The 27,972-nt window shown below is 55.6% G+C and overlaps 1 protein-coding gene across 3 annotated transcripts in view; it reads left to right on the forward strand.

Annotated features, from left to right (window-relative positions):
- SYNE3 (spectrin repeat containing nuclear envelope family member 3) overlaps positions 1-27,972 on the forward strand; it is an 89,368-nt gene that overhangs the window by 19,259 nt on the left and 42,137 nt on the right. For all 3 annotated transcript variants that reach the window (XM_029951050.1, XM_029951051.1, XM_029951052.1), the window contains 3 exons: positions 12,039-12,196; positions 18,385-18,557; positions 19,572-19,881. In XM_029951050.1, the coding sequence (XP_029806910.1) occupies positions 12,053-12,196; positions 18,385-18,557; positions 19,572-19,881 (627 nt within the window). In that variant the 5' untranslated portion in view covers positions 12,039-12,052. Of the gene's footprint in view, positions 1-12,038; positions 12,197-18,384; positions 18,558-19,571; positions 19,882-27,972 lie in introns of those variants that run through there.

Raw genomic sequence — 27,972 nt, forward strand, 5'->3', positions numbered from 1 at the left:
TTCACTGCTAAGGCCATAGTCCTGGCTTGAATACGAATGCTCACTCTGGGCAGGATCCAAAGAGTGTTAGGCTGAGCTGTGTCCGACAGTCACAGACTTTTCTCCACCACGTGGTAGCTAGCAGCTGTAACTTTACTGACATCTCTGGCTTTCTAACCAGCCCTCACACCCCAGCCAGGTAGGTACTGACCACTTGTCCATGGGTAAAGTGCTGTGGTTAAGGGGAAGGCCCGGGAGCCACACTGCCCAAGTTTTGATTCCAGCTTTGCATGTTTGGGGGAAAGTTATTCAAGATCTCTGCCTTGTTTCCTTATAGATAAAGTGGGGCTATGACCACAGCACCTACCTTGCAGGGCAAAGGCACCAAGACCCTGGTCTCGTGAAGTTCTCCAGCCCTTTCAGGTTGGAGTTGCAGGTGGGGACCGTGTAGCAGTTACTCCAGTGCCTGTTCTGGCCCTGGTTGTGACACCGTAACCATATAATTAGCCTTTCCAACCTGGAACAGAAGGTGACGGTTATAGTCCTGTGCATTTGAATAGAGCAGGGCTTCTGGGCCCCATATAATTCCCGTGCTAAGAGGGATTCTGTTAGAGAAAGTCCTGAGGCGAAGTGGGGGGGCCCTTTCCCTTCATGAGAACCTTCCATCTGAAGCTCACCCACCGCAGAGAAGATGGCAGTCAGGTGGCTTCCACTTCACCAGCAGGGAGACTGGGTTTGGGAGCTGGTTGGTGGCAGTCTGCCCTGGAATCGATGTTTCCCCGATCCCATTCTGGGGGCCCCCCTGCAGGAAGGTGCTGGGGCCCCATGGCCTGCAGGAAGGTGCTGATGCTGGGTTAACCTAGTCTGCTGACATCCCCCTCCCCCTCCCTGCCTTTCTTGGCTTTTTCCTGAACCTGCAGCAGGTGTCCACCAAGGACCAGTAAGGCCAGAAAGATGTTCCTTCTGGTTCTATACTTTTTCCTTTTGGTAAGAAAAGAACTGAGCTAGTAATTATTAAGTACCTACTAAGTGCCAATGGGAGTAAATATTCTTTATCACCTCCAGATTTGCCCCTCTATTCACAAATATTTGTAGCACCCGCTGTGAGTCAGTGTCTGTCCCAGGCGCCTTGATCCAGAGAGCCGTGGTCGAGAGGGGCAAGGCCCAGGCCCAGATGCAAGTTCACGTTCAAACGAGGAAAGGCCGAGAGCTCAGTGCAGTTGGGGACGTAGTTGATTTTCATACCCGGCGCTAGGAGACCCTGTGGCAGCCACTGAGTCGTTGAGTTGTGCAGGCGTCCGGGCCCCTTCAGAATCCAGCCTGTGTGGGAGCTGCAGGAGCACAGAATAGGGACCCCAGGGACCCCTGTTTCACAGCTCAGAGAGCACCTTGCACAGTACGTGCTTCTGGCTCTTGGTTAAAGGCGCTGGGTTTTGTTTTCAGAGAACCTCCAGTTCAAGGAGTCGCTGGCAGGGCCCTTGCAATTAGATCGGGCTCCTCTTGGCTGTGTGTCCCCCTGTCACTCAGCTCGTCACTCCTCTGGCCTGCGGCCCCGGGAGCTGAGCAGCCTTAAGGGAGGAGGGACTTGGGAAGTGCTCCGCGGAACCTGGGAGCTTAGAAAGGACGTTCCAAGTACAAATGCAAGTCAATCAGGTGGTTGGCCTTTGGGGACTGCAGATTACAACCGCCATGAGCTATCATGGCCCCCGAGAACAGAAAAGCTACGTTTGCGACACTGGTCGTGGGAGGGTGTGCGGGCCGGAAGCACCCGCACCCATCGCTGGAGGGAATGGACAGGTGTGTGGCTGCCTTGCAGAGCAGCTCGGCGGTTTCTGAAAAAATGTCAAGGCACACCTACGAGCTGGGCCAGCCACTCAGCTCCTGGGTATCTCTGGGAGAGACATGAAAGCCAACGTGAGCTCACAAAGTGTTCAGAACAGCGTTATTCCGGAGTAGCCTGGTGCCGAATCCGTGGGCGGGCCGAGGGAGCACCTGCGGTCTACGCAGACTATGGGATATTACTCAGCACGGAAAGGAATGAGCCAGGCATATGGGCAACAGCATGGATGTATCTCAGGTGAATTGTCCTGGGGGGGAAAATGTAATAGTTGTGCCCAGTGAAAGAAGCCAGGCCAAAAATAAATAAAGACCTCAGTGCCTCATGCAATTTATGCGAATCCCTCCAGAAGATGCAGCACAGTCTCCAGGGATGGCAGCGCACACTGGGGCAGGGCGTGGGCAGAAGGGAGGGCTCAGAAATGGGATCAGGAAGCTTCGGGAGGCATTGCACCTGTTCCTTATCTTGACTGGGGAGATGGTTTTATGGGTGTCTATGTCAAAACCTACAAATCGTACTGTTTAATCATGTTTATTTATCAAGCATACTCCTAGTGGAGCTGTTAAAGATAAAGGCAACCCTGACTCCAGCTGGTTAATCAATGAGATGAACCTGACCTTGCCCTCCTCCAGGGAACTCCTGTCTCGGCAACCAATGGGAACAGTAAAATACGAACAGCACGGTCGAGCTGGGACCATCCTGGGGCCATGGCTTACCAGCCATGCCATGCCTTCCAGTGCCCCCATTTTCTTTCTGCAAGATGCACCCAATAATCGTAGCTCCCTCCTAGGTCGGGAGGAGAACTTGGGGAGATCCACAGAAAGTGCGTAGGAAACATACAGTAAACGGCACACAGCCTGTGGGCATCCAAGGAAGGGAGGGTCTTTGTCTGGAGAAAGAGGAAGTGGGGAAGCTCCCTACCTCTCAGAGGCTGTAAGTGGATCTTGGGAAGGGGAAGGGGAAGAGTCTGAGGGAGGAAAGGTATGGAAGGGTGGAGTAGGGAAGGACTTACCGGGCAGAAGTAACCTAGGGGTGGGCATCACCCGACTCTAAGCTTCTGGAAGCATCTGTGCAGTAAGATAGGACTACGATTAGGCAGGAGCTCCATCCTTGAGGGTCCCAAGGAGCACCGGCTTCATCCTCCAGTCCGGGGTTTCTCAAACTGCGGTCTGCAGAAGATCTTTCTGGAGACTGATGAGGGTTTGAGGAGTTGGTGGGGGTTCAGAGCCAAGGGCCAAGAAAGGATTCTTGAAGACGTCTTTGGTGCAAAAAGGCAATTTTATTAAAGCAAGGGGACAGGACCCGTGGGCAGAGAGAGCTGCTCTGGGGTTGTGAGGAGTGGCTGGCTATACACTATGGAGTATGGGTGGTGGGGGTCGGGGGTGGGAGGTAAAGTCAAGAGTTTCTTATAGGGATTTCCATATGTGAAGGAAGGCTCACAGATGTGCGGGGGAGGCTCAGCTCTTGTCAAGCTAAGGTTGATTTTCCCTCTAGCCATCATTAAGACAGTAGGGGGTCCTGGAGATTAGGCTGTTAATAAAATTGCCCTTTTCTCTGAATATTACTAAGATATTTGTAAACTGTGGAGAGTCTTATCAGCTTAACCATTTGATTTCTGTCTTTTCCTTTGCCCTTGGGCTCGGGGAGTCCCTGAGGAATGTCACACGGATCCCCCTGGGGGCGGGGGGTGGTTTGCCGGGTGTGAGGTTGCCTTATGCTCCCTCATCAGAGACCGAGAGTTCTCCGAGACGGTCTACAATTTCTGTCTAATAACAACAAATACAACGTTAAAAAAAACACCCTGCCTATGTTGGTGCAATGCTTTCGAATTGAAAGACACTTTCATCTAAGGAGAAAGCCCTCGTTAAGTCAGCGTTGCTCAGAGTGGGTTCTGAGAGCATCTTACATGCAGCTGTGGTTTTCTTGAAAGAGGTTTGCTCACACGCTATTGCATTAGGCAATGACAGGAGGTGTGTGGCAATGTGTGCGGGGTCGCTGTGGCCCAGCCTGCTCCCGTGGGCTGCGGGGTTGATGGACCAGAAAGTCCAGGGTGAGGGCGCCAGTTCTGTGGGGGGTGAGGAAGGTCGGGCCAGAAGGCCAAGCAGGTCTGGTGGGTTCAGGAACGGGTCGCTTGGGAAGGGAGGTCTGGGCAGGGGCAGGGACAGAGGACTGACATCCCGTCCTGGCCCCCACCCCGTTGGGCCACATCATCTTAGGGAGGTGCCTTGGGGGCGGGGGGTGGCACTTGGGGCTGGCCTTGTCCGGGGCCACATGGAGCACGGTCCTCCTAGCCCAGGGCCTGGGGAATGTCATCTACTAGACACTTGGGAGTGTGGGTGGGGTTTTCATTGCCCAGGCGTGAGGTTGAGTCAGGACCCTTGGTGTAAACACCCAACACAGACCTAAGGCTCTCTTTTGGAATCAGAGGCCAGCAGGACTGAGTTGACTGGCCTGCACACCCTCGTGCCTGTGGTCTGAGCCCCCGTGTCCCAGCCGGGTCCCACCAGGTTCGACTCTGACGCCCAGCACTCTCTGGCCAGTCTCTGCCTCCATGACCTCTGACCACCCCGCCCACACTGCCAGCAGCTGGCTTGACCCTGGGGGTGGGGTGCCTCTAGGTATCCTACTCGAGATCCCTACACCTACGCGGAACCCTCCCCTCTGAGGCCTCTGATTGGCTGTCCTCCGGCAGCCAGAGCCAAGGTCACCTGTACCCTGGGAGCTCTGTCCCCACACCTTGGAGCCGCCTGCCCTGCCCCAGGGATTCCTTCTGCCCTCCCCGCCCCCATTCTTTTAGGTGCCCTGTGCATTCTCTCCCCTCCCAGATATTTATGTCTGACCTTTGATCCTGCTTGCCAGGGTTAGCATTCCCGGGGTAGCAATCTTGGTGTTCTCCCCGCTCTGCTTTTTGATGGAGAGCTTGGTTTTAGTCAAGTTAGAAATGCTGATTTACAGTCAGAGAGTCTGGGGCAGACGCGGGGCCAGAGAACGGCCGGTTTTCACCGCCGATACCATTTATCCGTGATGGAGGGCTGTTTGAAAATCCCTCTTCTCCAGCCCTTGTGGTGAAGCCATGGCTGGCCCGTCCCCTCCGTGGCTGGAACTGTGAGGCAGCCCCTTCGGCCGTTACTATGCGGGGTTTCCTGTGCAAGAGTTTGCAAGGCGGTGGGCAGAGGCTGGGCTGGACGCCTGCCGGCTGTGTGGCTTTGCTGCCGTCCCCTGACCTCTCTGAGCCTGTGCCTACCTCTGCGACCCGATAAAGCCCAGCGGTGGTTCTGGATCTGGACTCAGCCCCCTTCGAGGGTTGCTAACAGATGAGCCACGATGGTGTGAGAGCTCTGTCCCTGCTTCTCCCATGTCGCTGTCAGGATCACCTTCTGCAAATGCCACGCAGGAGAGAACGCCCTGGGAGCACCCCAGGGCTCGCTCCGGACGATGCCCTGATGGCCCCAACACAGCGTGGCCTGCTGTGCGTAAACAAAAGAAGCGTGTTCCCAGAATCCACTTGGATTTAAATTAAATCCAGCTGCCTGCTGGTTCCTGAAATTCCATCTGCGTGTGTGAGTCGTGGGGACGAGTGAGGGTGGAAACCGCGGCAGGGCAGGGATGAGTCACGGGGAGTTCCCTGGGCTCTGGGTCAGCGGGGGGGCCTGGCCGGGCTGGCGGGGCAGGCACACCCGCTGTCACTGCATAAGGGGTCTGGCCACGGAGGGCGGAGTTAACCCAGGTCTGCGTCCAGAAGCCTCTGAATTCCAGGACGAATACTTGTGGCCAGCCACTTAGCCCTGCAGTGGACTCCCAGGAACTTAGATATTCATCAAAGATGATCCGAAGAGGGGGGGCTGCCTCGGGCTCCCCCACACTGCATAGGCAGCTCCCAGTGAGGTTTGGGGGCGTACGGGCAGGGGTGTGGAAGCCCGGGGGAGAGCTGTGGTGTTTAGGAGCGAAAGCTTTGGGGGCACCTGAGTGGCTTGGTTGGCTAAGCATCCCACTCCTTTCTTTTTTTTTTAATTTTTTAAAATGTTTATTTACTTTTGAGAGACAGAGAGAGACAGAGTACGAGTGGAGGAGGGTCAGAGAGAGAGACACAGAATCTGAAGGAGGCTCCAGGTTCTGAACTGTCAGCACAGAGCCTGACGCGGGGCTTGAACCCACAAACCATGAGATCGTGACTTGAGCCAAAGATGGACGCCCAGCCAACTGAGACCCCAGGGGCCCCAAGCATCCCCCTCCTGATATGGGCTCAGGTCATGATCTCGCGGTTGTGAGATCGAGCCCTATGTCAGGGCTCTGTGCTGAGCACGGAGCCTGCTTGGGATTCTCTCTCTCTCCCTCTTCCAAATTAAATAAACATTAAAAGAGAGAGAGAGAGGGAGAGGGCACAGGCTTTGGACTTAGATGATCGTGAGTTCAAGTCCTTACTGAATATCCCTCTGACTTCGGGCTATGTTCTCAGTGTCATCAATTGTCAGTTTTCTTGGCAACAATGTATGAATAATAACAAATCTCTCGGTGGATCTTTGTTGAATAAGTGAGATCATAGCTATAAGCTCTTCATCCTAGAGCTGGGCACACACACAATGCCAGGTACGTGCTGGCTCTTACGATTATCATCATTAATCCTGCATCAGTCATTTGGGGCAGGCTGTTTGCCTTTCTGAGTCTATTTCCATCTTTTTTATTTTATTATCTTTATTTGTTTATTTAATGTTTATTTTTAGTTTGAGAGAGAGAGACAGACAGACAGAGCATGAGAAGAGGAGGGGCAGAGAGAGAGGGAATCAGAGAATCTGGAGCAGGCTCCAGGCTCTGAGCTGTCAGCTAAGAGTCCGATGTGGGGCTTGAACCCACGAACCATGAGATCATGGCCTGAGCTAAGTCAGAAGCTTAACTGACTGAGCCACACAGGCACCCCTAACTTTTTTTTTAATGTTTATTCATTTTTGAGAGACAGAGAGACAGATCATGAACAGGGGATGGGCAGAGATAGAGTAAAACACAGAATCCAAAGTAGGCTTCAGACTCTGAGCTGTCGGCACAAAGCCCGATGCGGGGCTTGAACCCATGAACCATAAGATCATGACCTGAACTGAAGTCGGATGCTCAACCAACTGAGCCACCCAAGCACCCCTTTAAACTGTTTTTTAAAGTTTATTTATTTATTTGGAGAGAGAGAGAGGGAGTGGGGAAGGAGCAGAAGGAGAGGGAGAGAGAATCCCAAGCAGGCTCTGCACTGTTAGCACAGAGCCCGACGTGGGGCTCGATCCCGCAAACCCTGACATCATGTCTTGAGCTGAGGTCGGACGCTTAGCCGGCTGAGCGGCCCAGCGCCCCTCACTGCACCGTTACTGATGACATTTCTGCCCCTCACTTTGCCCTCAGCCTCCCCCTGACACTCGAGTTAAGCTCTCCCCTTTCGATCCTGATCAAGCCTGCGAATCTTGCCAACCTCCGTCGACATGTTGGTCTCACAGACATAGATGGCTTTTGGCCCTTGCTCTGTCTGAGCACATGGTCCGTCTCCATCCGGGTTTTCCTCTGTCCTGGCCGGGCTTGTCTGTCGTTGAGGCAAAAATGCCACTTCTCTTCCGGCTGTCATTTGTGAAAACCACACAGGATGCTGGAAACCAAGGCAGTTTGATTTCTCTCTCTGCCGGCAGACCGCAAGGAGCCCTGTCCTCTTGCCGGACTCTCGCTGGTTCCTCAGGGACAGCCCAGAACCACCCCTGGGGGCCCAGTCTCTGGCCACCTGCAGCTACGCGGCTGCTTCTTGGACTTGGAAATGGAAACAGCATTTTTTTTTAACCCTGAGCACATTTTCTTTCTTTCCTCCCTCCTTCCTTCCTTCCCTCCCTCTCTCTTTCTTTTATTTCTTTCTTCCACTCTCTTTTTCTCTTTCTTTTCTTCTTTCTTTCCTTTCCCTTTCTTTCTCTCTTTTTTCTTTTCTTCTTCCTTCCTCTCTTTTTCTTTTTGTTTCTTTCTTTGTTTCTTTTCCTCTTTCCTTCCTTCTCCTCTTTCTCTTTCTTTTTCCAAAATGTTTGGAAAATACATAGTTCATTTTTTTAAACAATTTTAAGTTTATTTATTTTCTATGAGAGAGCAGGAGAGAGGCGGAGAGAGACAGAGAGAGAGAGAAAGAATCCCTAGCAGGCCCTACACTGGCAGCACAGAGCCTGACGCAGGTCTCAAACTCACAACTACCGTGACAAACTCACAACCCCTGACCTGAGCTGAAGTTAGGAGCCAGACACTTAACTGACTGAGCCACCCAGGTGCCCCTCCATGGTCCCAGTTTTTAATACTACATCCATTCAGCCAGTCCAAGGACAAACAAACAAACTTGCCAAGGCTGAGATCTCTCCCCTGGGGGAGGGGGGGGGCTGCTGCGCGCTCGCTCCCACGTCCTTCCCTGATCGTCCGTGGCCTCCCCAAGCCGTCCCTGTCTGCACTGCCCCCCAGCCTCTATCCCCCTGCCCCCCACGGTGCTTCCCCTGTCTACCCTCCCTGGCCAGGGTCACCTGTCCGAAGCCCAGGATAGTTGCATCATCCCCACCTGCACACTTGCTGGCTCCCTGTTGTCCCCAGGGCCCCGGACCTGTTTCCAGAGGCTCTGATCTGGCCCTCGCAGCCCCGCCCCCCCAGCCCCCTCCATCCAGTCTCCTCCTCCTGGTTCCCATGCTCAGCCTCACCGTCCCCCAGCGTCAGGAGCCTCCCACTGCCCGCAGCAGCAACACCTTCCTCTCAGCCGCCTGCTCCTGGCCAAGTGACAAGCCCTCTTTTGTGGCCCTCTGGTCGCTGTCTCTCAGAGCTCAGGCCGGTCTGCCCACCCTCCCTCTCCCTGCCTCCCCCGGCCACACCTCTGCCCCTGGCCTCCACAAGGCAGGTTCCCAGGCAGCTTTTGGAGAGGGAACGCCTGCCTGGTCCTTACATCAGTTGTGGGTGGGCTTTCCTTGAGCTGCCCCTTTGATTTCTAACTTGAAACTCAACCATGTAACAAAACCGGTGGCTCTCCTTCCTACCTGCTTCGAGACGGCACGGCACAGGCTTTCTCCCCCAGGTCCGGGTCTGAGAGGCAATGTAGGGGCCAAAAACTCGGATGGGAAACTGTGTGTAGACTTACTGCTTCGAACCTCTACCTGAGACGGGTTCCCTGGATTAGGCACGAGGCAAAGCCCGCGCGAAGCCCCCTCTCTCGCGTTAGCAGCGCTGGTAACGTGGTCACGTCTATTTTCAGGCTGCACTGAAGTTGTACATATCTTGAAATGTCGCGTCTGCCATGGCCACTTCAAAATCATGGTGGTTGTTAGACCCAGTGTTGGCGCCGGTGATTTAATGTATTAATAAAGAGGCCTGTGCATGTGTGTGCACGAATGTGTATTTCATTGACTCAGTTCAGTCTTTTAAAAGTTTTTTTAAATGTTTTATTTATGTTAGAGAGAGAGAGAGGGAAGGAGCATGAGTCGGGGAAGGGCAGAGAGAGAGGGGGAGAGAGGATCCCAGGCAGGCTCCGTCCACGCTGTCAGTGCAAAGCTGGACTCGGGGCTCAAACTCACCAACCAGGACATCAAGACCTGACCCAAAGCTGGACGGTCAACTGACTGAGCCGCCCAGGCCTCCCTCCCACCCATTCAGTCTTTTAATAAGTATGTTTTAAGGCGATCACTTTCCTTTGTGATTCTTTGCATTTTCTGGTTGGCATTTAAAGCCTTTATTCAGAGAGGCCCACAGAAAAAGTCAGGAGCTGCCCCACGGCCCTCAAAGCCTCCACCCCGGCCCTGCGGCCACCCCCGGGCCTGTGCGGCGGGCAGCTTCCTGAGACAGGCCTCGCTGGGGGCGTGTGCTTAATCCCTGTGTGTGTGGCTGAATGGGCCCCGGTCTCGAACTCTGCCTGCAACCTCCCCAGGGCCAGCTTAGCAAGGTCCCTCAGCAGAGGCTGAGGGTGGTCCCAGCCCTGCCCACCCCGGCCCCGCCCCAGCCCGCTGGGCCCCAGGCATTCCATTTAGGGTATCTCGGGGTCTCACAGGCCCTGGGCATTGCCAGCCAGAAGGGCTCTCCCAAGCCTCGCGGAGACTCTGCAGAGACTCATCTCTGCCCCTCCCCTCCCTCGCTTCGTAAAGTTACGTAAAAGCTGAGCTCTTGGAAGCCAGTCAAGTCCCACACTAGACGAGAGATTAAAGTCACAATGAATCAATTTAAACGCCCGCACCTTCCCAGGTGCTTTACAAACGGAGCATTCAAAGACAGGGAGTGGTTTCAGGGAACATATTAAAGGGTTAGAAAATCAAAACAGCTCTGAAACGAGACCAACGGGATGGGAGACTGAGCTCTGAGCTGCGGGCCCCAGTCCCGCTCCTGGAAGGCATCCCCCAGCGGTGGCGACCTGTCTCCAGCCGGCTGAGCCCACCCATGGTGGTGGGGGCGGTGCTCCAAGCCTGGGGGCCCAATTGTTGAACCACGGACTGATGATCGAGAAGGGAGGGCCAACACACTTCGGCCCATGTCAAGAAACTGTGTTCCAGTTTAAAGTGGTACTTGCTCTTTCTAGAAAGTTCTAGAAAAATGCCTCCTAAGGAAAATTAAGAATAAAGAAACTTCCAGCTGCGTGTTTCCACCATCCATGGGCAGTGTCCTTAATCAAGTGGCCTCTGACAATGCCGTGCCTGGAAAAAAGAGGTCTGAGGTCATGTGGGATGTGGCTCTGGCCACTTCAGCCCACACCCCTGTCACATGACGTGTCATGGCAAGACCGCTCGACCTTTCCCCGTGAGCATCGTCTTTTGTGGTTCCATTTGCTGTTAGAGGTTGTAGAGAGTCGTGACTTCTTTTTTTTTTTTAATTTATTTTAATGTTTATTTATTATTGAGACAGAGTGAAACAGAGCATGAATAGGGGAGGGGCAGAGAGAGGGAGACACAGAATCCGACACAGGCTCCAGGCTCTGAGCTGTCAGCACAGAGCCCAACGCGGGGTTCAAACTCACTAACTGTGAGATCATGACCTGAGCGAAGTCAGATGCTTCACTGACTGAGCCACCCAGGTGCCCCGAGAGTCGTGACTTCTAAAGATACAATTTGCCTAATTTGGGGGTATCATAATGTCATCAGAATCCTCCGTCATAAATTCACTTTAAGCCTATTTTTCATCAGCTGCGTGATACCCTGAAGTGCAGCGCACCGTGCTGTCCTCCACCAGCCCCCCATTATTGGGCATGTGGGTCGTTTCTGGCTTTGCCTTGTTTGCCATTTCAACTAATGCTATGTTCAGTTTTGGGTGCGTCACACTTTACACCGATGCTGGGCTATTTCAACGTCGTGCGAGGCCCTGTGGGAGCTCGAAGCTAAGCCGCACACAATCGCCTCACGGAAGACGCAGATATAAATAACTTTAATCCAAAGTAGGTGAGAGTTGCCATAAGCAGGCAGCTAGAACTGGAATCTAGAAGAGTCTTGCCTGGGCTGCCCGAGATTCTAAGAAAGTTCCATGTGAAAATCTGAGCCTCTGCGTCCGCAGCCAGGAGGTCAGGGTAAGGGAGCCGAGGGCTGATTCGCCTGGAGATCCCGGCCAGCAGGTGGGCGTCGCCTAAGGGGGCAGAGCAGGTGCGGATCGCGTCACATGCAAAGACAGGGAATTGTCAGTGGCTGCCGCAAGGTAGGTGGCCTGTGGCTCCGTGGAAATGCCAGTGATGTCTGCCGTGGACCCAGGTTGGGGGCGAAGCCGCGACCGGGCCCCTGGCTGCCGTGGGCACCCCCAGCCTTGGGATCCTGAGATTCACATGTGGTTTGGGGCTGGTGTCAGCGTGGCCCATGCCGAGCGCTGTGTTTCTTCGGCTGAGGTTTCTTGATCCATTTGGATCAAGGTTCACTGTCTACCGTGCACATCTCAGACTGTGTATGTGTTTTAGGGGTCCCCTTTTGGAGGGGTTTCAACCCACAGAGACAGAAGAGAATTTCCCCTGAGTCTCCGGGTAGGTGAGAGCCGGGCAGGGGAGCTGAGAGGCCAGCCCCGCGCCCCACCCCCACTCTCCCTGCTGAGCCACAGCAGAGACCTGTCTTTCTCTCTGGGCCCCTGGCCCTTTGACGGCCACAGTCGCCCCCAGCTGTGCGGCAAGGTGGACATGTCGGCAGGGGCACTGGTGCTGTGTGGGCCTGTCCCCAGCGTTGGTTCCCAGCCCGCCCCCTGCTCTCTCGCCTGCCCACCGGGTCTCACGTGCTCCTGCCTTCAGCCCCCGCAGGTGTCATGACTCAGCAGCCCCAGGAGGGCTTCGACCGGAGCGTGGAGGACGCCCGGGAGTGGATGAGGGCCGTGCACGAGCGGCTGCAGGTCAACGACAACACCCAGGGGCCCCGCACAGCCCTGGAGGCCAGGCTGCGGGAGACCGAGGTATGCAGCGGCGCGTCCCTCCCTCTCGGGCCTCAGGCTTCCTGACTGCTAAAGGGCAGAGATAGACTAGGCCGGGGTATCTCAAACTCAAACTCTGATATGTTTGAGTCTCCCCCGGGGTTGGGTTTAAGTGTAGATTCTGATCCTGGGGTCAGGGTGGTCTCTGGCTCTGGCATTTCTAATGCTCAGCGGGGCCGGAGGGGCTTTCTGGTTGTCCTGTCCTGGCAGAGGCACCTTGCGGCCAGCTGGGTCCCCCGCCCAGTCCTTCCTGTCACTTCCCTGTTTCTCTGTGTCGAAGGTCGCTGCCAGGTCTGGGTAGGCCCAGATCAACCTTCAGGAGGGTGGGGAAGGGGCTCTGCCCAGTGACCCATCAGCTTCTCTAGGACCAGGGTTTGGCCTTGCTCCCCTCTGGCACGAGGCAGGGCTCAGGGCGTGTGGCACTGTGCCCACCGGCAGCGCTGGTGTCCAATGCCCATCCCCGCATTCCAGTGCCCCTATCCAAGGGCACCTGCCCCGGGCCAGGGGGCCAGGGGGTGGAGCCTGGGATATAGTTTCCATGCTGATCCAAAAGTGCTGTGTGACCTAGGCCAAGTCCCTATTCCTCTCTGGGCTCCCCTGTGTCAGGCCTCAGACCCTGACCTCCGGACCTCCAGGGGACTGTCCCTGGTCCCTGCCCTCAGAATGCCCCCAGCACGGCCCCTGCTCACACGCCTTAAGTAGGCAGGCTGTCCTGCCCCGGGAGGTAGGTGTGGGGGGGCCTGCGTCCCCCAGCATAAAAGGCTGCCTAACTCCCGGCACAGAACCGGAGCTCTCACCATCCTGGGCCACTCGTCCTGTGACAACCAACGACAAGTGCTTGATGGGGCTGAGCAGAGGGCCCCACCAAGTGACCATCATGGCAGTTAAGGGGGGACCACTTTTAAGTCACATGGCCAGAGGATTGGGTGGTGGACTGAGAAGAGAACCCAGGATTCTTTGAGTCGGCCTAGGGCTTCAGGCCTCTGGGGACAAGTGACTTTATTGCTGAAGCTTAAATACAGACGAGGTAGCCAGGTTGGGGGCTGGGTGGGGGGCTCCCGGCAGAGGGGACAGCAGAGGACAGCCCCAGTGGGTAGGCACGGCCCGAGGCACGTGCTCAGCCCCAGCAGGCGGGCACTGTGGCAGCACCAGCCATCAGACAGGAGCAGGGTGGGGAACGGGGCCAGGAGAGGTGGTCAGGGGTCAGTGTGACAGCCCAGAGCACATGAGCCAGCGGGCTTGGTTGCCTTTGCTGTGACAGGGGGCGCTGACTGGAGACTTGAGGTCAGGGATTAAAGGAGAGGAGCTGGCGACTCCCTTCCCTCGTGGGACTCGGCCTTTGCCATGGTCAGCATTGTCACTGTCACCAGTAGGCATTTATCAAATGATTGGTCCTCACGGATCAGACAGAGGGGACCTGACATTCATTCAACACCCATCACGTGCTCAGGGCCGCACTGTCGGCTTTCAGGTTGAATTTCACAAAAGCACTTTGAATGTGATTTTATTATCTTTTCAACGATAGAATGTGATTCCTAGGCACTAGGCTGATCTTGTCAGACTTGAACCCAGGGCTGAGTCGAGACTATCCCTGGCCACGCCCCTCTACCTCTCCCCTACTCCATGCAGGGGCCCAGGGCAGTGGAGATGGCGAGGTGCACCTTACGCTAGGGCTCACGGCATAAAGGGGAACTGGGAATTAGACCCATAATTCAGGCATCAGGATCTCATGATGTTACTGATGTTACCCCCTCCCCTAAAACCTTCCATGGCTCCTCATGGCTCACCAAACTGAAACCAAACTTCACCTGGCATCGAAGTCTGCCACTGTCAACACCAACCTGTCTTCCAGCCTCAGCTGCCGCTGCCCGTCCGCCTACCAAGCACACACCCCCTCCTGTTGGCAGACCGCCTAGATTTCCTGTCTGCGGGCCTCTGTCCTGTGCTGTTGCCTCTACTTGGGATGCCTTTTAGTTTGCATGTGTGTATGTGTGTGCGCGTGCGCACGTGCGTGCTAGTGATGAAATCCTCCCGCTGCCCCCACGCCGCGGCCCCAACTCCTGGAACACCACAGCCCTGTGTAATCCCTTTGAACCTTGTACCCTTATACTGACAGGAAGCTACCCTCTGGTGGTGGGTCAGGCTTGACCCGAGGCAAGAGCGGTCCTTAGGAAGAGCCCTTGGCCAGCCCAGGGTGGAACTGGGTGGGGAGCACGCCCCCCGACCGAGCCCTCAGGGACCGGACTTGGCATCCGGGGGCTCCATCTCTGGTTCTCCCACGGGCTCAGCCTTGCTCTTTTCTGGGCTTTGACATTTCAAAACCCGTTTCGCAACAAGAAAGAAAACATTTCACTCCTGCCATCTGGTGAAGGGAGCAACTGGTGACTTTTCCCCCAGGTCCCAGCGTTGCGTCCCCTTGCCCGCTGGTTTCCAGCCTCGAGGTCCTGCACTTGGGGCCCGGCCACAGCCAGGCTGCTTCCTAACTGGCTCCCGGGCCCCTCTGTGGTCAGACACAGGCTCCATTTCCTTGAACTTGGCCTCCAGACACAGTGCACTTCTCTGCCTTTGCTCAAGCCCCATCTCGAGTGCTTGCATGTTGCTAAGGCTCGGTGCCCACACCACCTCCTCGCAGCCTCCTTGGACTTCCCTGCGTCCCTCCCTGGCACTCGGGTCATTACTTTGTGGTGTTTGTGGCTGTTACGGTCACGCGTGTGCTTCTCTGCGACCCCACCACAGCTGCACGCACCGGCTATGTTTGTTTCTCCTAGATCCCAGTGCCCAACAGTACTCAGTATAGTACCGAGAATAGTACCCAGTAGTGTACCTAGCACTGGACCCAGCATAGGACACAGCACAGTGCCCAGCATAGTACCAAGAATAGTACCCAGTATAGTACCTAGCATAGGAGCCAGCTCAACTTAGCACCTCACCCAATACCAAGCATAGTACCCAGCACAGTACTGCAATAATACCCAGCATAGTACTGAGCATAGTACCTAGCACAGTGCCTACCTGGTCTTGGCTGCATTGATGGAGAGACCTCCCTAACCCCATCCCTCCAACTTTGCTGATCTATCTCTTCTTCTCTCCCCAAAGTTTTCCCTCCATCCAACCCTCACCTGGCTGTTGCCCTCATTGGCTCCTTCCCATCCACCCCTTCCCGGCCGGCTAGTCCCTCCTGCCAAGCACTCCTGGGTCCTGCTGGTGATCAGCTCTAAAGGACCCGCACACCAGCCGAAGAGCGTAATCATGACAGCATGGAAGAAAGGTGGAAACAACTTCTTGAAAGCTGGACTCACCAGCTCAGCCACAGCCTCTGGCCTCCTGGCCCCCGGCCTCCAGCAAACACCCCGTTGGTCGATATTTCCGTTTGGGGGCAGATGTTTCTGCTGGGGGCAGGGTGAGGCTTGCCGTCCTGCCTTTGGGACTGGCTGCCTCTCCTCTCTCTGGGAAGGAAGCAGCAGGCTCGCTTTGCTGCAAAGGGCAGCGTAGTTGGGCATCTGCTGTGGCTCCGGCCAGCCCCTCTCTGAGCAGGAGTCAGGAGAGCAAAGGTCCAGAGGCCTAGGGGAGGTCACACAATCAGGAAGCGAGCCTTTAAGAGAGGGGCCATTGTCCTCAAGGGGACTTTCCAGGTCTGGCAGGTCCCCCTTGGCTGTGGCAGAGAAAACGAATTCGGCTTTTTCCCCCGAGGCCGTGGGCTCCCTAGGTTCTGGATTCTTCCGACTGAGCCTCCTTTGGACAGACAGCAGGTAGAAGGAGACCCCTGATAGCTGCAGGGACCAGCCCTGTGGAGCCCAGGGTTTCTGTGGGCTCCGAGCACCCTTGTCTGTAAACTGTGATCGCTGTGACATGTGGTTGCTAGCTTGGGGGGCGGGGTGGGCCTGCCGCCTGCTCCTAAGCGCTGGGTGTCAGAAACATCAGGTCCTTAAACTAAATCTCACAGGATGGCAAGAAATTCCTCCTGAGTCACTCTGGGGGGCTCTTGCTCCTGAGTGGGGTGAAATGTTATGTGCAGGGGGTGGGTAATCTTGCTCAGCCCAGAACGTTCCACAGTGGCCCTCGGACCTTTGGTCCACACTCATCACTATAGTATCTTTGTCTTCCACATTGTTGCTTGCTCCTGAGTGGGACTTGGGGTCTCGGCCATGACCCTGTGGGGTCCCACTACATTCCGCTGCTCGGCCGGGCTCCAACAACAAACAAAACATCTTTCCCTTTCTTAGGGTACCTCCCTGCTCTCCACCTGCCCCCTCCCACCCCTGACACACACTCATAGACCCCAGAGAGCCTGTGGAAGGAGCTTGTTTAGGTTCATGCTGTGATAACACAGGGAGGAGGGGACGTCCCTCCGTACCATTGTCACCACCATCATCAGTAACCAGTCTCACATGAAGTAGTAAAAAGGATTAACACCACTGCCCATTTGCACGTGTCACAAAAGGGTCCACATCATACCTCCACCGTTTACAAAGTATCCTAACACACCAATGTTTTAAGTAACTATATTTTAAAAAATTAACAGTGGAACCCTATGGGGTAGAGAAAGCAGGCATGGTTATCACAATCTCAGGGTAAGAAAGGGAGGCCCGGAGGGATTAAGTGACCTGCCTGGGGTCACACAGCTATGGAGGAAGCAGCGTTTGGCTCCCCCTCCCTCACCCCTGCACCATCCACAGAGAAGGGTCAGAGACGGCCAGCCCGCCGGGACTGCCTCGTTCTGAGAAGGCTGGCTGCCAGCCCCCAGGGAGACAGGCTGGGGAATGAGCTTGAACTTCAGACAAATGTGCTGCCAGTAAAGAGGGCTCAAAGGTATGAAAAGATAGGACTAACAGTGAACAGTGGGAGGCTGAGAATGGAATGCGCCCAGGGCCCTCCCTGCATCGAGGAATGTTACTGTGACCCTGAGCGGTGTAACTGTCCTCTTCCTCCATTTCATAGGCCTCGAGAATCTAAGTGACAAAGGTCAGGCAGGTAGGAGGCAATGGCTCTGGAATGGGAATCCAATTGTACTTTTACAATGGACACTACGCCTGAGTTGCCGAAGAACTAAGTAATGGCAGTTAATAAGGACGAGAGCTGATGTTAATCAGAAATATACTACCTGCCAGACATTGTATATTCATCTTGGTCCTCCCAGAGGCCAAGGCCAAGAGGAGATTCAACGCGAGAGATGTTCAATAGGAAAACATCCATGAGAGATGTTGGGAGGTTGGGAGCCCAGGGAGGCTGGGAGGGGTGAGGCCAGTCCGATGCAGGTCTGACCCCCCAATCCAGGAGATCGGGGAGCGTCTGGGACCACAGTATGGCTCTAAGGGAGTCTGGCAAGGCCGCAGGGCGTCTGGGGCCTGTCACCCATCAGAGGAGCCCGATGCCCCAGAGACAGGCCTGCCTTCTTCCTGCTCGGTCATGGGAGCAGCTGAGGGAGCAGGGCCTCGGTGCAAACTGCAAATTCAGAGATAATTCTGGAGCCTTGGCTGGAGCCCGGGTCAAACTGACTCCCTGCAGTAGACCTGAGAGGCAGAGTCTCATGGCCCCACACACCGTGACCTGCACCTTGCCCTTTATGTTTGTTTATTTTCTTAAATTTCTTTAAGATTATTTATTTATTATTGAGAGAGAAAGAGAAAGCGCAAGCAGGGGAGGGGCAGAGAGAGAGAGAGAGGGAGACACAGAATTCAAAGTAGGTTCCAGGTTCTGAGCTGTTGGTGCAGAGCCCGAGGCGGGGCTTGAACTCACCCACCAGGAGATCATGACCCGAGCCGAAGTCGGATCCTCAACGGACTGAGCCACCAGGCACCCCTACCTTGTGTTTTCTCATTTAATACTGAAAAAAAATCTGGGAGCTCAGTACTATGAGTGGCCCCATTTTACAAAGGAGAAAACTGAGCCCGGCGAGACAATGAAACGTGTGTGAGCTCACACAGCTGGAAGCGGAGGGGACTTACACCATCCGACGGCTCCCTGGTTCTGCGTGAATCTCCCCAGTGCCTTGCTTCCAACCTCAGGGCCTTCCAACCTCATGGCCCACGGTCACAGGAGAAGGACGCAAGAGCCGCCATTTGAACCCAGCTCCTCTGGCCTCCCGTTCCTGGCTCTCTCCATCATGCCACTGTCTTGCCAAGGCCCTGCCTTGTCTAACCCCCCGAAACCGGCTTTTGTGTCCACGGCAGAAAATATGCCAGCTGGAGCCTGAGGGGCGCGTGAAGGTGGACCTCGTGCTGCGGGCGGCCGAAGTCCTCCTGGCGTGTTGCCATGACGACCAGAAGCCTGAGATCCTGGCCCAGCTGAGGGACATCAAAGCCCAGTGGGAGGAGACCGTCACCTACATGACCCACTGTCACAGGTAGAGCGGCGGGGGAACCCCCCCCTTCACAGTCTCTGTGGACCCTTGTCCACCGCTGCACTGTCCTGGGGCTTCTGTCCAAGGGACATTCTCCAGCCCTGGAATTGCTGGGGACAGGATGTTCTTTCGGGATTCAGGCCAGCCCTGCCTCTTTCTAATTATAATCAAGCTTAATGATGAGAATGGGTGGTGGGAGCCGAAGTTTTGCCAACAATACATTCCTGGTAGACTTGCTGCGGGTCAGTCCTCCAGGAGAATGGCCGTGTGCCCTGTTGCATGGCCAGCCATTTAGCCTGGATTCCGTGCCTGAACCTGAGAGGCAGGGATCGAGGGAGGCGGGCTTGGGCGGACCTGACACTCTGCCTCTGGCTCTGCTGCCGGCTTGCACTGTGGTCTCGGGAATTCACCTGACCTCTCTGAGCCCCAGCTCCTCCTCCGGACAACGGGTACAATCGGGAGTTCCTTAAAGGTAGTCGGCAAGACAGAAGAGGTTAGCAAATGTCGAGCGGACAGTAGGCCCTCAGTGATCAGAGCGGCCAGTCCCCTCCCCACTTCCTTAGGAAGCCAGAAGGTTGAGTGGCCGGGGTGGCTTTGCACTGTGCTTTCTGCCCTTCAAACCCCGTTCACTTGGAATTGCCAAGCCATTTGACATTGGCTGCAGAGACAGAGCCACCTCCATGTTACAGATGGGGAAACTGAGGCGGGTGAGGGGGCAGGGATATGCAGCCAGCTCATGGTGCCTCTAGAGCGCTCACACGGGCCCCCAACCTTCTCCCCACTGAGCGGTGGCAAGCCCCGACACCCTTGCACTGTGTCCATTACTAGATACACTCCTACCACCTGACGTGGGGCCAGAACCTGGAGGGTCACCAAGCAGGTGACTCTGAGGCCCCAAGATGGTGTCATTTCCTTGCACTCCTTTCCACAACACCCCCCCCTTCAGTACTGGGGAGGGGGCAGCAGCTCAGCTGCCCAGGCCCCAGGCCACTCACCTCCCCCCTCCTCTGTCCACAGCCGCATCGAGTGGGTGTGGCTGCACTGGAGCGAGTACCTACTGGCTCGGGACGAGTTCTACCGCTGGTTCCAGAAGGTGACGGTGGCGCTGGAGCCACCCGTGGAGCTGCAGCTGGGCCTGAAAGAGAAGCAGTGGCAGCTGGGCCACGCCCAGGTCCTGCTGCACAACGTGGGCAACCAGGCTGTGCTCCTGGACCGGCTGCTGGAAGAGGCGGCCTCCCTGTTCAACAGGATCGGGGACCCCAGTGTGGACGAAGACGCCCAGAAGAGGATGAAGGCCGAGTACAGCGCGGTGAAGGCCAAAGCCCAGGTGCGTGAGGCGTGGTGGGCTCTGCCTCCCCCATGCATCCGTTATCCGCCTCTGTCTACCCGTGCATTCATTATCTGCCTCTGTCTACTCGTGCAACCATTGTCTACCTCTGTCTACTCGTGCATCCATTATCTGCCTCTGTCTACCCATGCAGCCACCCATTCACACCACATATGTCTATCTCTCCATCTACTCACCATCTTCTGTGCAAACACCCAACACCCACTCACCCACTCCTCCACCACCTCCATCATCCCACTCTCCTCCCACTCAACATCTGTCCCCCACGAAACTACCCCATCTACCCTTCATCATCCAGCCACACCATCCACTTCCCTGCCCAGTGGTCTCTCTGTTCCCACGCTCCCAACCCTCTGCCCCTCACCCATCCAGCTCTCTCCCACCTGCCAAACCAACCTCTTGTTCATCTTTACAGCCACATAGTCACCCAGCCGTCCATCTACATGCTCATGCCCCTGCTCGCCAACCTGCTCATGCCCGTGTCTATCTGCTGTCCCTACCCATCCCCTGTTTCCCCCGTCACCACGTGCCACCTGTCACCCACACTGCCTGCACTCACCCACCCACCCCTAACTACCGCACACCTTTCATCTACTCCACTGCCGACCCCTCCTTCTTCACCCACCCGTCAGCCTATCCTCTATCGTCCATATACCCAGTGCCGCTTGGTGTACATGTGTCGGTACTTACTTCGTATGCGCTGACTGATGGACTGACTGACGGACCGTGATGCTCACCCTGCCCGACTCCTCTCCTCTTCTCCCCACACCTCCTCCGCTGCTCTCTTTTGCCCTTCCCCCAATCCTTCTGCCCGTTCTCTGTCCCCATCCCCACACCTCATTATAGCCTTGATTTTTAACCAGTCCGTTGAGTTGTCAAGTTCAATCATTAGTAATTTCGAAAGGAATTCTAACTGGGGTTTTATTACATTCGCTGTCCTTTTTTGCATCGTGTAAAATTTGCCCTCTTTCCAGGTACAGATTCTATCTGTAATCATTCTGAGTGTACGTATTTTATAATGTCCATCAGATTGTTCAAGTAGGTGAAGTTTCAGAGCCTGATGCCGCCATCTGGGGTCTCTGGCCCTGTGGATCCTCAGGGTCTTTGTAGTTCTGAGCTATGAGCTCGAGCCAAGCAGGACTTTATGTGCAGACCCCCGTGGCTGGGGCCGGACCCTCCGAGTGGCTGGTGTTTGCCTCACTGAGGCTCCCCTGGGGATTTACCTTCATGATTCCTGTGCTTTACATCAGTGTGTGTTGTTGACTTGGGAATCCCCGCATCTAAACTTGAATCCCAAGCCAAAATTCTGCGAGAGGCCCCTGGCTCCACACTCTGAAAGGTGATTAGCCTTTCATTTGGTTTGGTTTGGTTTTTATCCCAGAGCCCACGCTGAAACCAAACTTCTTTCTTGTATTGTGCATACGGGGAGATTTTTCTAGTTCACCCTTTGATGGTGGGAGGAGCAGCCCCTTCAGGGTTCTGCCTTTCTCAGTGGCTTCTGGACCCAAAGTCTTACCTCCTCCTCCAGCCTGAGCATTAAGCCCAGGAAAACCTCAAGCACACACGTGACCGTGGCAATCTGTAACATCTTTGCTTGTCGTCCACGTGATGTCTCTTACCTTGGTGTGCATACAGGTCTGCATTTAACCAACACTTGTTAAATCTTATGCAACCGTGTGGCTGTCTGTCGTGGAAGGATGTGCAGGCTTTCTAGTCCACCAGATTGCTGGGCCCTTCGTGACTACAGCTGAAGGGCAACAGCCCTGTACTGGACAGAGATCTGGGAACGCACTGGCAAAACTGATCCCTGAATGCTTGGAAAGGGACCTGGGTTCAAGCTGGCTCTGCCAGCTTCCCACCTGTGTGGCCTCAGGGCAGCTCACCCTACCTGCTGGCAGTGAGTGCACAGGAGAGCTCTTTGAAAACCCACAGTTGCAAGCGCTTTCCCCGCATAAAGGACACCTCCACTCCCACTAGCAGTGAGAACAAATAGCAACAACAATGGAGCCTGACACACAGCAGGTGCTCAGAGCTGTTTATTGAATGAATGAGAGCCCTGCCCTTCAGCTTGGAGGTTCTGGATTCCCGGGGGGCCCAGAGGAAGTGGCGGGGGTGCTGGGGCAGCTGTACGGGGGCCAGGACGGACAGGCAAGGTGGCTGTGAGTTTGGCTGTCACATACACAGCCAGCTGGCCCTCACCAAGTCCCGAGCGGCAAGGGCGGGCTTAACAGCGATTCTCTGCGTCTGCCCCTGGGGCCCAGGCCGAGAAGGTGCCGTGGCCTCCTTGTGACTTCGCAGGAAACAGGTGCACCTGTCAGTCAGCACAGAGCCCTCCGCCAACGTGCAGATAGGAAGTGGAAAGTAGGGCTTCATGTGTGTGTGTGTGTGCGTGTGTGTGCCTGTGTGGAGGGGGTGTGCCAAGAGCACCGGGCGAGCACCAGTCCTTGCCCACATGTGCAAATGCTCACCTCAGGGAGTCTCACAGTCACTCCCGGGGGACCCTCCCCTCACCGGATCCAAAATACCAGAAACCTCACAATTCCTGTTGACCACTGCTGTCTGTTACAAGTCTCTTCGCATCTTTGACCTCATTTGCTCTTCCCAGCCTTCTTGTGTGGTAGATAGGGCAGGTTTGCCTGGTCCCATTTTGCAGACTTAAAAAAAAAACCCAACAATATCTAAGTGGCAGATGCCACTTTCCCGCTAGAAAGACTCAGAAGTTCTAGGTGACTCTCAAGATGGGGTCTTTTCTAAGCAGTGCCTCAGGTCCTGTCCCCTGTGCCCATCAGGGAGGAGCCCTGGCTACCAGTGCTGCTGCGGGTCATCCTGAGAAAGTGGAAGGCAGTGAGTGGGCGGTTCAGAGCCCCTGGAGGAGAGGGAGGAGTCCCTGGAGGAGGAAGGAGCCCCAGGAGGTGAGGGAGGAGTCCCTGGAAGAGAGAGGAGCCCCGAGAGGAGAAGGAGGAGTCCCTGAAGGAGGGAGGAGCCCCTGGAGGAGGGAGCATAGAGCTCCCAGCGGTTTCCTGGAGGCAGCGACCAGCTAGCAGGGCAGGAGAGTGCAGGATCCAGAGTGTAAGGACAGCACGGGCCAGAGCTGTCTCCCTCAGGATTGCCTCAGTTCAGAAACAGGCACTGGTGTTTGTGGGGTGACTCTGATCCTACACGGAGAGACATCAATCTAGTTTGTATTTCTCCAGCTCTTGGCTGAAGCTCACAGATACTTGGTTTTCTCCCCCAGGCCACCAGAGTTTTGGGAACTCTGTTCCTACTCACAGGGGGAGCCCTATCAGCCTGCGGACAGGCTGCATCTTGTCTCCCCCAGAAGGGGGTGTAGCAGACCCGAAGTGCCAGCTGGGGAGGCCAGCGCAGGCCCCTATGGGCCCTCTGAAGTCGGTGTATGAGTGTATGAGCCGTCACTTACATCATATTCTAGAGGGGGCCATGACCTTCAGAAGACTGAGAAGCTACTGAGAAGATCAAACTGTGGCATCGTCCTTAACCCCACGGTCCTCATTAGTAAAATGGCATATAGCCCTAGACCCCCACCCCCTGGTCACAGCCCCGCCTTCCAGCCCTAGACACAGGAAAATGCTCAAACTCCATCCTCAGCAGGGTGGGGAACTCTCAGGTCCACTGGGACCCCTGAAGACTGTCCATGGCCCAGCCACCTCCTGGTCACCTGCCTTGGACATGTGATGAAGTCCTCACCTTGCATGAAAGGCTCTCTCAAGGCAGATAAGAAGGCCATCCCAAAGCAGGCAGCTGAAACCCCCTAGCCCAGGGACAGGACTAGGGTAGGTGACACTCCCCAGGGGCCCAGGGTCCAGGCCTCTTCTCAGGGTGCGTCTCTGTGCTGTTGTCTTAGTAACCAAATGCCACCAGGGGTGGGGGGCGAGGGGGTACTTTCCTTGGGTTGTGGATGGCCGCCTTCTTGCTCTCATGGTGGAAAGATGGGGACAGCAGGCTCTCTGCTATTTCTTATAAGGACGCTGACTCCACCATGGGGGACCTACTGCATGACCTCACGTGATCCCAATCGCCTCTCAAAGGCCCCACCTCCAAATACCATCATGTTGGGGTTAGGGCTTCAAGCTCATGAACTTGGGGGACACAGCTCAGTCTGTCGCAGATATTATAGGCATTAATACCTTGACGTTCACCCATGAGAGCCCGTTTCCACATTCCTCGAGCTGGTTAACAGGCCATTGTTTTCACCTCTGAGAACCCACTTTTGACTTCCGATATGTTAACCAGCAAAGCCTCTGGTGTTGAGGGGAACGGGAGCCCGGGAGCGCGTGGGGGCCACCTCCTGGACCAGGGCCCTTGGGACGATCCCTTGCAGGGAGATCCTCGGACTAGACCGGCTGGCCAAGCCCGAGGGGTGAGCAATAGTTTGCTGTCAACCCCAGACACGGAGAGTCAAGAATAGAGAGGGCTGGCGGCCAGTGGGGTCCTTCCTGTTTGTTTATCATGAGTGTTCTTAGTCCACCAATTAGGTTTTCTGAAGGGCCGGGCACATAGCAGCCTCCTCCTCCTCCTCCTCCCCGCCCTCCTCCTCCTCCTCCCGGCCTCCCCTGGGTAGCTGTCTAAGGAGGCAGGTCCGTCTGGCATCTGGGCCATGAATCAAACCCGTTGGCGCAGGCTCACAGAGACATAAATCCGCGCCACCCTCGTGGATTGGTTGGGTTTTGGCATTCCTGACAACGCTGCCCGCCACAGAGGGTTTAATTGTTTGGCCTGACGAGCCAAGGTTCAGGACTCCCTCATCCGTCACCCCTGTCATCCAGCGACGTGGCCGGGCCCGGCAGCGGCTGAATTGAGCTCTGTGATGGCCACGCCTGGCACGGGGCTCGTCTGGACGCCTGCCCCGCCGGGCCCCGCTGCTCTCCGAGCGCCTGCTCACTGTCACGGGGGCGCTTATTTACTCTGGATTTCCCGAGCGCCAGCACCTCATCGCTCACACGCGGAGCCGCCGGCCGGCGCGTCCTGGGGAGACTTTGCCTCTCGACAACATCGATCACCGTCAGCGTCAACCAGGGACCCGGCACTTACTCTCTGCTCGTTATTCCTGACCTGCTTTGTTTCATAGACGAGGCTCTCCTGTGGATGGAGGAGGCTCTGGGAGGGTTTTGATGGATGCAGACGGTCCCGTGGGAAGGGGGGCAGCACGGGACTTTGAAGGCCAGGGTGGTGGTCTCCGTCTGTTGGTCCATGTTTGGAATTCAGACCCCTGCTATGCACTGTCAGATGTCACCCTCCAGACGGACTTGGTCCCATGCCTTGGTTTCCCCATCTCTAAAATGGGCAATCTCTTCTCCTTCCTGCCACGGTTGTTCCAAAGATTGGAATGAAGAAATTCGTATGTTCAGGTTTGGTGGGGACTTTCTCAAAGGGCCATGTACAAATACCAGGGGACTTCTCCAAATCTGTGTGTCCGTCCGTGCCTCCCTTTGGAGAACTTTTGGCCGCGTTTTGTAGCCGAGGGCCAGCAAACTCCTGGGCGCAGCCTGCTCCCTGGCTGAGAGCAGAGGCCAGCAAATGAGGGCGGTGGGCCAGATCCAGCCCATCTCCTGACTTCGTATGGCTTGTGAGCCAGGAATGGTTTTTGCCTGCTTAAGTGGAGGAAAAGAAAAAGCAGAATCTTCTAGGACGTGTAAAAATGCAAAAGTCACATTTTAGCCTCCAGATTTCAGTTTCATCGGAACACAAGCCTGTTCTACATGTGTGTCGGCCTGTGAGCCACCAGGAAGCAGCGCGTAACCAGTTGCGACAGAAACCCTGAAGTCAAAAACATCTACTCCGTACAGTCAGCCAACCCCTGGCTTGGAGCAGTGGTTTTGGAGTTGGGCACTTGCCATTTAAAGAAGGCCCTTCAAGGGCTACGTGACCTTCCAGCGTCAGCTTGGACATCTGCAGAGTGGAAGGGCTTGGCATCTTGGGCACGATTAAGTGGAAGGTAGTGCTGGTCACGCTCCAGCCACGTGGCAGGTGCTTAGGGATCGGAGGTCCTCATGTTTCCTCTTCCTGGCCCTCCTTGAGAACTTCCCGCTGCCGGACACACTCAGTGTTGGTCCTTCCTGCCGTTTGGGAAGCTCTCATTCACGGAGCCTGGGGAGAAAGTCCACAAGGGGCTGCGTGGTGTGTAGGGAGCTCTGGACTCTTCCAGCGGATGGTAAGGCATGGAAGGTGCCGGAAGGGAACCCCAGGACAAGGGGAAGGCTGCTAACTGAGCCTGGGGCAGCAGACCAAGTCAGAGAGGTGGTGGGGCCTGGAGGTCAGTGTGCTGGGCAGAACCGCTCACGTCCCCACTCCCACTCGGGTGGGGGTGATGAAAGCCCAGGGGAGAGCAGGTGCTCACCAGCTGCCCAGCGCGGTTCTGGGGTTGTGTGATTCTGACTCATTTTGTTCCGCTGCAGCCCAGTGTGGTGGGGTTGTTATTAACCACACACACACAGAGACTCAGGCACGAAGCAGGCCAGGGTTCAAGTCCCAGGCAGTGGGCTTCCACGCCCTGGGTGTTGACCACAGGGCCCCGGCCACATTGTGGGGACCTGCCCTTGACCTACCTGCTGCAGCCCTTGGATCTGCGCCTGTGGGCAGTGGGGAGCCATGGAGGGCTTTAGAGAAATGGTGTTGTGCTCAGGGGTGGGTTTGAGAAACAGTCCCCGGGCGCACAGGTCTGATAGCAGGGCTTTTTATTTCTCAGATGACAGCCGTGCTCAGGACACCGTCTTGCCCCTGTGTGGTCAGGACTAGAGTAGGATCGTCTGAAAACCGAGACGACCCCAGCCCTTGCCGGCAGCCCCGCATGATTGCCGCCCAGTTTTGCCTTCTGGGTCTGAATTTGGTGCTTTCCTACCCAGGTGGCCTCGGGCCAGTGCTTCCTGAGGCTCCTCTCCGTGCCCCAGCTTCCCAGTGTGTCAAACTGCGATAATGATGGTGCCACCCGATGAGGTGGTCGGGAGAGCGCAGTGAGGTGCTGACGTGCCTCAGGTCCCTGGAGTGCTCCCGGCTCCTTGCTGAGTGCTCCAGTGATGGCTTTGTGCAGCAGAAGCTGTTACATGCTCCTGCCATTTTGTTAAATGTTTATTTATTTTGAGGGAGAGTGTGTGTGCAAACAAGGGGAGGGGCAAAGGGAGGGGGAGAGAGAGAGAGGGGGAGAGAGAGAGGAGAGAGAGGGAGAGAGAGAGGAGGGGAAAGAATCCCAAGCAGGTTCTGTGCTGTCAGTGGGGAGCCCGACGAGGGGCTCGATCTCACGAACTGTGAGATCATGACCTGAACCTATATCACGAGTTGGACACTTAACCGACCGAGCCACCCAGGCGCCCCTAAGTACTGTCTTGAGTCCCGTTCCCTGGACACGGCAGGAAAGAAAGCCAGCTGGATGGTTGGCAGCCCCAGTGTGGACATGCTCTGCCCTAGTCTCCTGGGTTACGTGAATCAGGCAGAGAGAGCCTCTGGGGTCTCTTTATCTTCTGCAAAAGGGTGGGGGGGGTGTTAATTACATCTCACACCCCCTAAACACACACACACATGCACCCTAAACACACACACACACACCCTAAACACACACACCCCACACACCCTAAACACACACACATACACATACACACCCTAAAAAAACCACACACATACACACACCCTAAACACACACACACATACATACACATACACGTACACCCTAAACACACATACACATACACACACACCCTAAACACCCCCCCCACACATACCCTAAACACACACACACATACCCTAAACATACACACATACACACACCCTAAACATACACAGACCCTAAACAGACACACACAGATACACACCCTAAACACACACACACACCCTAAACACACACACATACCCTAAACACACACATACACACACATTCTAAACACACACACACCCTAAACACACACACACACACTCTAAACACACACACACACCCTACACACACACACACACACTCTAAACACACACAGACCCTAAACACACACATACACACACCCTAAACACACATACACACACATTCTAAACACACACACACACACACACTCTAAACACACACACACACAC

The sequence above is a fragment of the Suricata suricatta genome, chromosome 9 (genome assembly GCF_006229205.1).
Source record: "Suricata suricatta isolate VVHF042 chromosome 9, meerkat_22Aug2017_6uvM2_HiC, whole genome shotgun sequence".
In the NCBI taxonomy this organism is placed as follows: Eukaryota; Metazoa; Chordata; class Mammalia; order Carnivora; family Herpestidae; genus Suricata; species Suricata suricatta.